Genomic DNA, 14851 nt, shown 5'->3' on the forward strand with positions numbered 1-14851 from the left:
TGACCTTTCTTTTAAACTGCAAACGTCTCCTCAATCTGTAGTTATGCATCACACTGTTTCGCTTAATTTTTGTGGAATTCTAGCTTAGTCGAAACAAACTTTTAAATGCAATAGTGCTTCCCATTGTGAAAATGGAGGCTTGTACTTGAACAGCTGATCAGCACCTCTTTCATGTGTTTGCTGGTCCTTTAAAGTTGTCAGAGGTGTGCAAAATTAATAAACGCACGTGTCCAACCAGCCATTTCAGTTCATCACACACCTCTGAAAACTGGCATGGAAGGTAGCCCATACAATTCATGTCTTACTGTGATATCCTGAAATTAAACTTAGTTAAAGCTATAGGGAATGACAATTCTACTACAAAAACCTTGTTTAATTTGTACATCTGCATACTGTCCATGTTATGTGCATAACAAATCCCTTTAGGGTAGTTTGGCAGGGGCATTGCTGTTGCTTTTATATGCAACTTAAATCATGAAGGAGATGTAAATAATGCAAATGATTCTACAGTGTCACAAATGTAGACAGTTGTGGTTGCTAGGTGACAATAGTACTGATTCGCTGTGGCACACAGTTATGCAGGTAACAGAAGAATCCCACTGCCTTATACTGAACATGTGAGCTAGAAAATACAGTGAAAAACATTGCTAAGCTCACAAGTAACTGAATGGTGCTAGAGCAGTGAGGGCACACAAGGAACAAGGCAGAGATAAATATTGAATGAAAGTGACCTGAGGAGGAAGACGATAAAGCAGAGAAAAGAGGAAGAGAGACAGACGCTGTGTTAAGAGAATGTTGATTAAGGGATAAGAATAGAAAAAGACAGAGAAGAGAGTGAGAACATGTACATAAAATACAACAAAACAAACAGCCAAGCCAAGGAAGTAAATAATGACAAGAAGGTGAAGCCTAACAAGAGTCTGCAGTCATGCTAGTGACTCTCTGTATTGTACTGTATTACATGAAAAGGGCGTAATGCATCCATGTAATGCATCCATGTAATGTTTTGTGTATTAGAGGCACCTCTAGCTTTCATTAAGCTTTGATCACACTTCAGTACAGACGCAGACAGCAGCTGCAGACTGTGTGTGGACAGTGGACATTCTTCTACACATACTACAATTGTAGAGCTCCTCTATTTAATGTGTTTGCCTGAACAACATGAAAAAGTAAACAAACAAAACGGTATTTGTGACTGCTTAAGGAGAATAGGACCAAGGATGGGGAATGCAGGACATACACAATGTGCACAAAATAAGAAATAACCTTGCCTTTCTAGTGCATGTGCAGTCGGTGCACTTGTATTGAGGACCCTGGCTAATTTGGGCAGATGACAGAAATTTACGTCACGCAAACCCTAGGGGCGACGTGGATGTGGAAACAACGAATTGGCTGTTACACTTCATAGGTGTAAACTAATACATTTTTGTTACCACTGATACTCAGTTATTCATTCCATTGTCAGGAATATAGTGGCAGGTACGTTGCTCTGGTTAGGAATGACAGGTAAATGGACAAGAGTATGTGTTGTTCAGTGTGTCAGACAGACTGACCTCTGTGAGCTTGCCGCAGACTGTACATTTGGTTTTGAGGCCTGATTTGGGTGGGTTTTGCTTGTTCTCGTATGCACCTAGGCAGCCTGTGCTGCAGAACTCCTGGAAAGACTCACTGGAGTCGACCTGGGCCACGATCGTACCCTTCATGTTTGTGATGTCCCTGAAAGACACAAACACATCACAGGGCACGGACAGATTAGCATCTGCAGAATATTCATGAGTTAGATAAAAGAATAACAGCTGTCCATGTAATTAGATGTTGTGTTTAGGACTTACTATGAGGTAAAACTCAATAACTGCAACAGACAAATAACTCAAAGCTGCTGGAAATCCACTGAAGAACTCTTCTTTTCCCTTAATTCAACTCAACCACAGATTTGTCTTATTGTTACAAATATCTCCTGTTCAATGGGTTCCAGCACATTTGGGACGAGACTCACTTTTTGCACATGGTGCAGCTCTTCTTGGGGGCGGGTTTGTGCGAGAAGGCGGAGAGACAGGTGGTGGAGCAGAAAAGGTGTGTGGAGCCTTTACGCTGGTAGGCTGTTTGGCCTTTCTTTAGAGGCTTTTTACAGTTAGCACAGGTCACCTGTGATGAACAAACAACAATGACTTAATGATTTAACAAGCCAGTTTTACAATGGCAATAGGTAAACTATGACTTTAATCCATTGGCTGCAAGTAGAACTAGTGCCCTTCTGTACTATTAAATACAGACAGAAAAAGAGACAAGAGGAAACAAAGAAAGAAAACAAAAACACAATTTATTTCTCCCTGACACAACTGCTGTTCTACTCCCTCTAAATACAGAAATAAACAAGGTAATGAACGTAGGAAAGTATGTGTTAAGTTCTGCTTGCTGTTTCAAAGAAGAATACATTTGCAGTTTGGAAGTTTGGCCATGCCGTATTTGTACTGATTAACTCGTGTGGTGGCTGCAGAGGGAATTCTGTCAAACCTGGCTATGTGAATGTATTTATAAGACAGCATCCTAGCATTCAGTCCGCACTATAAGGCGCACCTAAAAGCCTTTCATTTTCTCAAAAACCGACAGTGCGCCTTATAATCCGATGCGCCTTTTATATGGATCAATATTGGTTAATTATGGCTATCGTAGTCAGGGGATGTGGCCGAAGTAACGGCGGTAAAAGTGTAAAGGGCGTTTCACTCTCTGCGTGCCGTCATCCTTTTACTGGCGCGTGCTGTCAGCTGTCAACCTGAATAATAAAATGACTATTTCACTGAACAATGAAAAAATATGAATATGAATAGCGCTGTGCGCCGTCACCTGCATCTTTACGCAGGATTGTAAGCTGCCATCTGTGAGCGGGCGCAATGTTTGTTTCAAAACGAAAATCGAGCATATGATGCACTTTTAACACTGTGCTTTATATGACAATGTAAAACACAGACACAAATGTTGCATAGATAAATGAACCTCTAACTCTGGATTAAAGAGGTAAAATAAAATAAAATTTCCCGGTTGTTGGCCCTGTTAATGTCTTTCTGTACATAACGACTACACCTGATGTACACAGGACCTCAATGAACGGAGTGGATCACCTTCACTGTCCTGGGCTGTTGCTGGGAGCCTGAAGAGGAAGTAGATGAGGAAGACTGGCCTGGAGGTTTGGGCAGGGAGGTGGCTGGTGACGGGGAGTCGACCCCCGTCTGTTTTTGGTTGCGAGGGACAGAAGCTGACTGGGAAATCCACGAGTCTAGAGGGAAAGAAAAAAAAATCAATTAACAGTTGTCTCCACCCTTCATCTCTTTGTTTCTCTGAGTTAACAAACAGTTCATGCAAATCTATCAGGAAGATTCAGATTGTCAGAGCAAGACTGAAGCCTCCAGTTTGGAGTGACCCCCCCCAAAAAAAACAAAGGCTAGTGGTAAAATAATGGCATGGAACAACACTTGTGACTGGTACACAACATTAGACGCTGACAGGAACACACAACACATACTAATACTAACCCTTCTCTGCATTCCTTTAGTGATAATGAATTTTTTTAAGATGATTTATTTGCCATTTTTTGCCATTATTGGACAGACAGTAGAGAGGCAGACAGGAAACAAAGAGGGGAGACATGGGTGAAACGTATAAAACATACCTGGCCTGAACCAAACAAGACATGGGGGAAAGTGGTCTGCATCGTAACCATTAGGGGCTAGGGCTCCACATAACGAAGCACCTTGACCAGTCAGATGATAAAATATCCATTTATGCTGTATAGCTGTTTCACAACTTGGGTAAAACTGACAACCAAGAAATATCATCAGACTTGCTGTTAACACCACCAATCCATCTGGCCTGAAGTAACACAGCCACATACTTGTTGTGTCTCCAGCCAAATCATGGTTTGTTGTTTTTGAGGTTGTAAATCTGGATAAGATGCTGTTGCAGCAAGATGTGGCTGCTCAAAATGTGATTCTGCTATACTGGCTTAAACTGCAAACATCCCAAAACATAATCCTCCAGCAGCCAGTTTTAGAACAGAGTGCCACTGCAGTCAACAGCACCATCTGGAGTCTGTGCAGAGCAAGACTGGAGCATAAAACTGTCTCAGGCCCAGTCCCAATGTCCCACCTTATCAATTCACAGACTTAAATGCCAATAAGTCTGTGAGGGCTCGGGGCTGCGCCACCATGAAATCAGAAAAGGCCTGATGGCCCACTTGGGAAGTATTTAATCCCTGTATGCACACTCTCCACAGGTCTGCAATGCTGGAAAATTTGCTTGAGGGAATTATCCAATTTATAGTGCCCTAATCTTAAAAACAAGTATGACAGGCGAGGAGCAGGTAAGAACAAGTGTACTGTGTTTGCTTTTTTGTCTTATGAGGGCATGGCTTCACAAGATGCTGTACTATTCTTCATGAAGCATACTAACCCACTCACACCCTACACTCAAACACCTCTGCTTAGCACACAGGTGGAGTTTATCAAAGTCTGTGATGGCTCACTGAAGAGGTCTGAGGGTGAAAACTGGAATTTGTCTACATGAATCACAATACTTGGTCACTGAACTTACCTTGCACACAACTGGTCAGTAATCAGCTTTTTCCCTTCCTCCTCAAATTTCCATTGTTTTTTCTAGATGTAAACATCACCTGCGCTCAGTGTAACAGAGGGTTTTTTGTCTTCTTTTGACAGAATTTACACAGCAAATTGAGAGTGCCTGCATCTAGAGGTCAAAAACTCCACAAGATTAAATTGATTTTGGGATTTAATTATTATTCACCCTACTGTGAATACAATGTGATAGCAAAGCATGACAAAATGCCCTGACCGGTTAAAAAACTTGTTATGTTGCATTCTAACCAAAAGAAGCACTATAATGGGCTGATTTGGCTGGGGTGCATAACTTCAGTCACGAATGGGACAACGAGACAAAACCGTGCAGAAAAGTTAGTTGGAGTAATATTTCAGAGTTTGGCGGATTATCTTACGCTAAAACACTAGACAGTGTTTAATGCTGTGCTTTGAGTAATGCTGCATTGCGTTGCAGCAAAAGTTAAAGCAGGTTCAACTGTTTTTTAGGATGACCCTGCTGTTCGAATGAGTGAGAGGGCTATGTTTTTTCATAAAATGTGCAATGTCTACCTAAACACCTTAATCATTTCTGTTAATCGCTTACCTCAATTAAGCAAAGCTGGTTTGTTGTTTACATGTTTATACACGTAAACACACACACCTGTTAGACTTTTAAAGAGCACTCATGATGTACAGATGTATGGTACATATCAGCTGATACTGATCCTGCACCTGATTGGCTGTGCAGTCTTGCACTGTATCCAGGTTAACGGTGGGGTCAGAGTTCTAATCAAACACAGTGTTCAGTGAATATCTCCTCCCAGTCCACTAGCTGTCTGACCTGTGTGTGCTCTGGAAAAAGTCTGTACGCAGCCCTGGCTCTGTAAATGGCAAAGATACAAAGTGGTTTGGACCGAGCACTGTTCCAGCCAATCAACAACAGGTGGCGTTCATGCTTATGCGCAGTACAAGGGGAAGGGGACGGGGAGCAGTGGGAGTGAGAGAGATGGTGAATCTGGCCCATGTTAATGTGTAATCACATTGTGAAGAAGGAAAGATTTGCAGAGAAAGTCAGAAGAACAAAAAAAAATGTGTTATGATCACGCAAGGACTAAGAGTTGTGTTACATCATTGAGGCTTTTCAACAACATCCGAGAGTTGAAAGTCATGAAGAGCGATTTCACAGAACGTAGGCCTTGTTAAGACTGCCAGCCCAAATTTTTTGGCATATCCAGATTGCATCCAGATCAATTTTAGAAAATCTGGAAAGTTAAAAAACCATCATGAAATGCGATTTTTGCAAATCAGACCCAAGCCACATTTGGAGGTGGTTTGAAATACAATCCCAATCAGATTTCTACAGACATGTCTCAGTCCGGACACTCTGGCCACACAAATCAGATTTCAGTGTCTTTTGTGTCCCCTGTAACTTGATACACAACGACAACAGCAAATCCAGTGATGGGAAGTTCATCAGAGTGGCTGAGCAGAATCCATGCTGCTGCTAGCAGACCGGTATGGAGGAGAACACAGAACAACAGTCCGTGGACAGACGCTGAAATAAACCGTCTGCCTGCACTTTGGGAGGAGGCTTCTTTACAAGCATGCACGGCACCGCCGTACATAGTTACTGATGCCTACGTCGTTACGACAGCAACCCATGAAGATAAGTTGTCTGGACACACAAATCTTAGCTGATCACTTGCAAATGACTTTGCGGACATCTGTCTTAAAGATCTGATTCGAGAAACAAATCTGAATTGCCTGTCTGGCCAAGGCCAAGACCAAACAGTGAGGGCTGAAGGGACATGCTTGCCAGGACAGGTGGAGGCAGCATGCAGGCTCCTCAAAACAAAAATTAAAATTAAGTGATAAGTGATAGTAAACAGAAGCCTGTGGCCTACTATCACTCACATGATATTGTTGACTAGCTTCAGGTGACACTGTAATGGGGGTGTAAGCAAATGAGGCTCTAATTTTTGACAAGTTCAAAGTAGTAGCTTGCATGCACTGCAGTGACCAAAGCTACACATCACACCTCATTATAGTCGTACATAATCCTTGCATTTTACCTGTGAGAACATATCAATTAGACTTTTTCTAGCCACATGATAAATTCCTTACCTGTCCTGTTGTGCGTCCCTGTGTCTCCATTCTGTACCAGCTGGCCCATGGGGCCCGTGCCCCGCCCAGGGTTGAAGGAGGATGTTGGTCGGCCAGGTGGGGTGTCGGGATTCAGGCTGAATGTGCTGCTGATCTGCAGACCATTTTCCTCTGCCTGGCCTTCACCTGCCTAGACAAACAAGTTGTTTGGGTTAGTTTTTCTCCTTAGTGATGAAACAATTGGAAACAAGATGATAAAGAACCAAAGACACAAGGGTATCGTACGCTGTGCGGTGTGAAGAACCTACAATGAATCCAACCTTATCTAACTAGGAGCTGCCAGTGAAACTTGAATGAACATGAATAAACCCTGGCATAAAATATGGGCACTCAGCAGTGTCATTACAAAGATATCATTATCCACTTTGCCAAGAATAAACCTGCTATGCCAAACAGAACACCTGCTTTCACCAAAGTCTACCAGCAGGCAACATCAGAAGAAACAACGTTTCCTGAAGGCAATCAGAAATGTAAAAAAACATTTGTACAAACAGAGAAAGCAGAGATGAATGTCAATGAAAAGAAAGCAACATAATCTGGATAAATAAAATCAGTTCTGCTGATTCTTACTGCTGCGACAGACGCCGTCGTGTCCTGCAGTGATGTCACTGAAGTTATCATCAGGTTCATGTCTGCCTGGATGTCCACTGGATGTGGTGGAGTATTTACTACAGCAATGGTGGAGCTTCCTTTCTGGCTACTGGAGCCCAGTGTGGTGACACTGGAGATCCTGATCTCTGAATCTGGCTCAGTGCTGCTGAGTGCACCTGGTGAGTGGGATGGGGAGGAGCCTCCAGGGTGCGCTGGTGAGGAGGGGGAAGTGTCTTTCTGTTCAGAGTCCTCCTCATCATCAATGACAATAGGCTCCGCTGCTGTGGTTGGAGGTTTAGGGGGTGTTGCCACCGTAGATGTGCTGGAAGACGCGGGCGAACTGGGGGTCTTGGAAGGCATTGCTGCCATGGACATGTCTACAGTTTCCACGGTAGCAGCTGGCTCGAGGCAGTCTGTGCTGGGCGTGTCTTGGGAAACGGTCGTGGCAGAAGGCTGGGGAGCCTCCTCCCCTACGAGAACCACATCATCATCATCATCATCATTGTCCTCTGTGCCACCCTCCTTTGTGGCTCCATCTTCTGTTACCATGGAAACAGCCTCCCCAGCTTCCTCTGAGGGGGGCGTGGCCTGTTCCTGAGGGGAGGGAGTGGCATCCGTGGGCTCCACCCGCTCCCCTGCCTCCTCTGCTAAGACAGGGTTTGGTTCCGACTCCCCATTCATTGCTAAGGCAACCACCTGGCAACACAAACAAAAGGCAGTTAAGAGATAATGAGGTGAAGCCAGCACCAGTGACTGGTTTTATGATGTCTGACAGCTGCGCAGGTAGCGCAGGTATCCCCAGAGGCAAACTTCCCCCTCATAGCTTTCTCATGCCTGATGGAGACTCACTGAAACTGCTAGCTACCACCTTTTCTGTGTAAAGAGGAATTCTGTAAGGGGACCTCACAGATTAAAAAGAAATCAATTTGGAGAGCTAGACACCACCTACCACTAGATAACTAAAAAAAAAATGTTTTGTTTTGTTTTGTTTTTTAGCAATTTGGTTGAACATAACCTTTAAAACATCCATCTAATTTTCAACCAAGCTTGTCCCAGATACGAGTCTTTCATTTTAAACCTCGACCTGATTCCTCCAAGATGCAGTTACAACCACGATTTACCCGGATGCTCTGCTCACAGTTGGAAATGGATGCCTTGGTGATGCTGGGGCAGATGTGGGAGTGCTGTGTCACTTCACTTAGGTCATTGTGGCCAATTCAAACTTTCCCTACTTGACTATGAGGCTCAAAACATTTGACTTATTTTGTCAAGTTAATAAGAACAAAGAATGGTAGCAGTTTACAGTGTTGCGAGATCACATCACCAGTGACTTTCTTCATCGCTCTCAGTATTCTTATTATTAAATCACTGGTGGAACCTTAAACTGAATTGCCGCTACATGTTCATGTATTTTCACTGCAGCCTTTGGAGAGATTAGTCGGGTCCTCAAATAATGTATAGCTCTGAAATCTTGAGAATAATTGCAAAATCAGCTCTGAAACCTTGCTGTTCTGATAGGACTGAAGGATGGTGGAGGGTTTTGTGCTCCAGTAGCAGTAGTGCAACAGTAGCAGCGATGTCTTCATGAGTGAATGTAGACTCTCAAGAACTGCTACATGCCTGCCCAGCAACGGGGGGCAACTTTGCTCCTCCTCCTCATCACGTCTCTTCCTCTCATCCTCCTTTTTCTCCCTTCACCTCCTTTAACCAATCACCCAGAACTCCACTCCTCCTCTCACCTGCTGTCTTTCGCATACCTCCCTCCCTCCCTGCTCCCCACCCCTGCATGTCGCTCTACACAGCTTCTCTCTTGTTGCCCCCGGCAACTGGTGAAGCTACACCTTGGTTGCCGTGGTGACGGTAAGGCCCACCACCACCACAGGGACTTGTTCTCTGTGTTCTACATCTGGGTGCTGTTGAGTTGGCTAACTCAATATTTAAATGGTTCAGATATCACCCTTCATGATACTGAATTAATTCATTAACAGCTATTCAGCAATGCATGTAGCGTTCAGTGTAGAACAGCATTGATCAGTGAAGTGTTACTAAATGTGGGCTTCTGAAGTATCTCTATAAATCCAAAAGAGAAGAAATACGTTGTCGGCTGATTCGGTGTCACGCTCAGGATCAAATATTATTTAAAGCACTTTTGGGGATGTCTACACTCTCTGTGTTGATCTGTTTCTGTCAAAATCTCCTTTTCATGTTACACGGCAGTGAGGGTGGCTGTAAGCCACACATCACATGGCTGCTGACAGCTGCAGCACAGAAACGCACATACACACACAAACAGATAGAGGCTCACAGACACACTCCTGTGCAGTCAATGATCTTTGTAGCTCTGTTCTTCACCTCGACATTCACAATGAACAGCAAGAGCCTCAAAGCACCTGAATATAGCCTTTAGAGCTATGAGTGAGCACAGCCTACATAACAGGAAGCCAGGTCACTGCCTTGACATCACTGTGGCGGCCATTTTGGCCCCAGCAACTGTGGGGAGCATCCAATAAATATCACAGGTATCTTGGAGGAAACACCTTTTTTCATAGTTTCAAATTTTCACTTTCCCCATATACATAGCTAGCTTAGTTAGTTTCATGAACAAATTTAGATTTTGTTATATTTCAGTATGTGAGATGCTAAATATTATGGATATATTATTATATTTTTTGTTAATCGCAAATGGGTGGGATGTTAGTTTGAAGGTCCATCCTTTATACAGACTGTCTTGATTGAACACATTGCCTGACCCCCAATCAGTCCCAAAAGGTGTTGCGCTGCCTGGCAGGTGACACTGACATCCGGACAGGACTCAACAAATCAGCACTTGGTTACAAACTGGGACGCATCTTTCTACGACTGGAGATGATTCATGACAGATATCTCAATGCTGTTTACAGCCACGTACAAATGAGATCTGCACTATAGATTTCTGCATATTTTCCAGAATGTGCCATTCCAAAGACATGCAAACTAAAATTATTTTCCTGACTTTCCAGACATCTTCATTTATTGGCTATTTTCATAAGATAGGGAGTTGGCCTGCTGGTGTGGGTTAGTCATTTAACCATACTTTACTTGACACTTAAGTCAAGAAAAGTACAGTCTGGTAAGAAACAAAGGGTGGGAAAAGATGAAATCTAAAGCCATAGTCCTCGTGCAACTGGGTGGGGCATAATTTTAAAAAATTCAGCACTTGTGCCAATTGGACAACTGTCAAATGTCAAACCTAAATATCTTATTTTGAAATCTAACAAAAATGTTTTTCATTTTATAAATGACATTTTCCTATACACAGTGCTGTGGATGTATTCCACTCCATACCAAAAAAAGTATTCATGTGTGATACCAGACCTAATAGCTCCTGACAACACATGCAAAACAGTGAAAGCGTATTACATGCAGCGGTGATATTGAACGGAAGACCTTTTATGGGCTATTCGCACAGCAATCACCTTGTAGGTGATTCTGTTACAGGTTACACACCATGTAAACAGCAATAAAGCAATTGGACCACCAGAAACATACATATATACACACAGACACACAATCATGCTGCATTAATTGTGTTAAACCGAACCCCTTGTATAAAGTCCATGTTACCCTGACAACTCTATTACTGACAACTGGAAAGGCTGCATTACTAGTGAGAAAAACTTCCTCTAAATTTAAAATATGAGCATACCTGAATTGAGTTTTGCTGCTACTACTACTACTACTAATAATAATAATAATTCACCAAACCAAAACCAAAACTATTAGCACGGTCATTTTTTCCACATTGATTCATCCAAAGTTTCAAAAGAAAACCTTTGTCTGGAGTGTAATTCTATGTGAAAGTTTATCCAAGTCTGTACTTTTCGATAATAATTGTATAATATTAAATCCCACTGCTGCAAATTCAGGAAGGACACTGCACCAGAGGTGTGTATAGTATGTATAGCATGTGATTGTTAAGATCTACTTGACTGTAAAACACTGAAGGTGGAAGAGGAAGAGAGTTGCTCACAGTGACCATGTGACAGGAAGCAAAAGCCAAAACAGCATGACATTCAAGATCAATAAGCTGTTCTTGACTGTTCAGAAACAGGATGGGATCCCAAACCATTCTCAAAGGCCAGTGACTGTGCTGTGTATCCTCACTCAAGATACTATTTTAGAAGACATAACCCAACCATAACTCCAGAGACCACGTGGGTTAGGGTTACAACACATCTGTCTGTGACCGCGGGGTTAACTGGTGTCAAAATAGAGAGGACCCAAAAGCCCCCTTCTCCCCATGTGCAAAACCTCCCCGAAGCCAAGCTGTGCTGCAAAAAGAAAAATGCATCACAGCTTTTCTTGCCTGATATTACACCAACAGAAAGGGAATCTATGTGCAAAGCAACTGAGTAGTGCTCTGAGGGGAAAAAATAGCCTGGTCTAGACTCAGTTCAGACTGCAATGCAGAGCTATGAGCCAGCCTGCATTCACGTGGATGAGAGGGAAACGAGGTTCCAGCATTAATGAGCTCTGACATGCAACCCTGCACCCAACGTCAGCACCAGGTGGACAGAGAGGTGGTCTGTGCTGGGCTGTGAGACTCCCCCCCCCCCCCCCCATGAAACAAAACACTCAGCAGACAAGCAGTTAAAATCAACAGCTGCGCCAGACCAACCCCAGCCACATCACCACCTTTCATAGGTGCTCCTTTACCTTTCCAACACTATCGGTTTGCGCATGCAGCCAGGTTGACATCATTTTTCCCGCAGGTCACAAGGTGGAGACATGCAGCTGTTTGCGCCAGTTGCGCAGAGAGCAGCCGACTAATAACATATTCAAATCAAACGCCTGAGATTATTATATAAGGCTTATGTCACTGAGAAGTGATGCGTAATGCGCAGCCACCAGAACATCCCCCAAGCCAGCTGATGGGCTAAAATGCAGCCCATTCCCTGTTTACCTGGCAGCTGAACGCAAAACTAAACCCTCACTATTCTGAGCTCCTCACAGCTGATGAGCTCTCCTCTGAAATGTTTGAAAATCAAGGACAGCCTGTACCAAGCTTTCAGGGGCCGCTAAAGTCCCCCTGGCTGTGCCCTTGATTATCAACACAGGCTAGAAGCTCAGCTCCATGACGAGGACCACCACAGCATCAAATCCGGTCCACGCACCGGGTTACCGAGGTGACTATGACTCGACCTGATCCGAGCTCCCCCTCTCTCAGCAGTAATATTTACCAAACTTATCTTATGGAGAGCAGGTCCAAAACTTTAATAAAGGAACAATAAACAGAACCAGCACTACCTGAGCTGCGCAACTCTTCCATAAATAACCCAGGTGAATGAGGGGGTAGGTTGGCTTCCAAGTTGGGATCCAGAAGAAACGTGGTTCAGGGTGTTCCGTTCCGTTCCGTTCCCACCCCTGCCCTTCCTGGCGCAAACAGCCATTGGATTAGCGGCGGATCGAGGGGAGGAGAGCAGACGCTGACTGCGCCGTTGTTGAAATACCACTAAAAATGATCACAACTTACTCGTATCAAAAAACGAAAATAGAAGCAAATGTTGCACGGGACACACAGTGTGACACTCAAACACACAATCTCTAATGGCTGGCAATGTGTGGTTTTACTACACACCCCCCATCTCGTCCAGTTTCTTTTTTCTAGCCGTACATAGGCGAGAGCCACCAGAGCAGACCCGGAATCCAAATAAAAAGCCCGATTTTTATGATACCTGTGACGGTGGGGTTTTAATTGGAAAGTTACCCTGCACGTCCACCCTGGCGCAATCAGTGGCAAATATACCCGGCCACCGCAAGGGGCGCCCTAGTGTTACGTATCACATGAACTGTCTTCATTTGTGTCATGCGGTGGTAAACAACGCGGCTCGAATGATTTCCAGCATCGTGTTGACATGGGTCTCTGAGGAGTTACCGTGACACAAAGTCAGGTATAAACCCAATATATTCTCAACCAGATAGAATTTGCCCCCCCCACTCCCCCCACCACACTCCTCCTCCTCCTCCTCCCCCAGCGGAAAGCAGCACTGCCTGCCGTCCGCCATTAGGGAGCCAACTGAACAATACTGGAGACTAGAGGCGGCAGCAGCCACAGCACACACAGAGCAGGGGAGAAATCTGTTCAAATTAACTGTTTATTGTTCCCTAAATGTGTCTCCTCGCCCCAGCGTGACTGCTGAGAGAGTCCCTGGAAATCCGCCTGGCGGCCCGCACAAGTTCCCGAAACTTTGACTAATTAGGCGTAAAACTGGAATATAAAAAACGGCTGTGAAATTCGCTTACCGGAGTACAGCTCGGAACGGTGTAGCGCCACTTTTGTGCCTTAACATTAATCCCGGGGAGCGCGTGCGCACAACGTAGAACTTTCCACTTTCGGTCCAAAGATTGTCTAATGAGCAGATGAGTCACTCCGCACGGACGGCTTTTCACTTGACGTAACACGCCGGTTGGGAGCCCGATGAAGCCTCAGCAATAAATTGCTATTAATTGTTTGATCTATCCGCATTATATACACTCTTCTGAGTCATTTTTGTATGAATATTAGCTAGGTTAAGAATCTGGTCAGCTAGCTATCACTGTGTGATCTCAAGTGACCTTTTGTGCAGACATTATGACATTTCAGATGGGATAATAATCATACTGATTTTTAAAATTCAGTAGGGAAGTTTGTAATGTGGGTTCCCAGGCTTGATAAACAGTAGGCAAAGATAACCACTCGCCGTGGTACCTAGAGTGGGGGATGGGATCCCCACATGGAGCTGCAAGATAAATGTTTATTTTTCAGACTGACCTCTTTTTTTCTTGTTGAAACTTTTGCTTATTCAGGACTCAATTGTTCAAACACAGTAAGAAAAACCCATCTATGATAATACTGTTCAAAGCCAGTAGACATATGCAATCAGTGTTGGGTGGCTGCTAATAGGAGTTGCAGTAATGGGACAAATCTGTGGGTTCCTATGAACTGTCAGAGTCTTCAAACTAGAGGTGTGTAATCTATGTGAATGTGTAGTCTGCAATAATTTTAAGTCATTATAAGTTATGTTTCAGTGCGGGATAATGCTGTGCAGACATCGAACAATCACTGACCAATATTACAACATTAGCATTCATATTCACATTCAGAATTCATAACTTTCATCAACTTCCTGATCCCTGCAGGGAAAGTAATTAATTAATTAACTGTAATTCACGTTTTTCAATTTCTGCCAATTACTTATTCTACAGCACAGAAATTAATGGAAAGCAATGGTTGTTTGAAATGATACAGAATGTGTTGGAAATGGTTATCATTAATGCATATTTAACAAGTGGAAACCTCTCAGGAACACTGGCAATGTCCGGAAGTCCTCTTGCATATATGCTCACGTTTATTGTAACCGGAAGTAGTGTCAGAGTGAGACCTCACTCGTTTTTTGCTCTCTCTGACGGCATCCATTCGCATTTCTTAATTTTTTTTTTCGGTGCGCAAGCGCAGGAGGAGCAATCAGGGGTTGCATGGTTGGCAATTA

At 43.7% G+C, this 14851-nt stretch overlaps 1 protein-coding gene across 2 annotated transcripts in view; it reads right to left on the reverse strand.

Moving 5' to 3' along the window:
* The window catches only part of zmym2 (zinc finger, MYM-type 2), a 33483-nt gene extending 19771 nt beyond the window's left edge, over positions 1-13712 (reverse strand). For both annotated transcript variants that reach the window (XM_041950783.1, XM_041950782.1), the window contains exons 1-6: positions 13626-13712; positions 7323-8039; positions 6714-6882; positions 3120-3274; positions 1997-2145; positions 1554-1716 (exon numbers count right to left, since the gene is read on the reverse strand). In XM_041950783.1, the coding sequence (XP_041806717.1) occupies positions 1554-1716; positions 1997-2145; positions 3120-3274; positions 6714-6882; positions 7323-8024 (1338 nt within the window). In that variant the 5' untranslated portion in view covers positions 8025-8039; positions 13626-13712. The remainder of the gene's footprint in view (positions 1-1553; positions 1717-1996; positions 2146-3119; positions 3275-6713; positions 6883-7322; positions 8040-13625) is intronic.
* Positions 13713-14851: the final 1139 nt, after the last annotated feature.

Source organism: Chelmon rostratus, chromosome 13, assembly GCF_017976325.1.
Source record: "Chelmon rostratus isolate fCheRos1 chromosome 13, fCheRos1.pri, whole genome shotgun sequence".
NCBI lineage: Eukaryota > Metazoa > Chordata > Actinopteri > Chaetodontiformes > Chaetodontidae > Chelmon > Chelmon rostratus.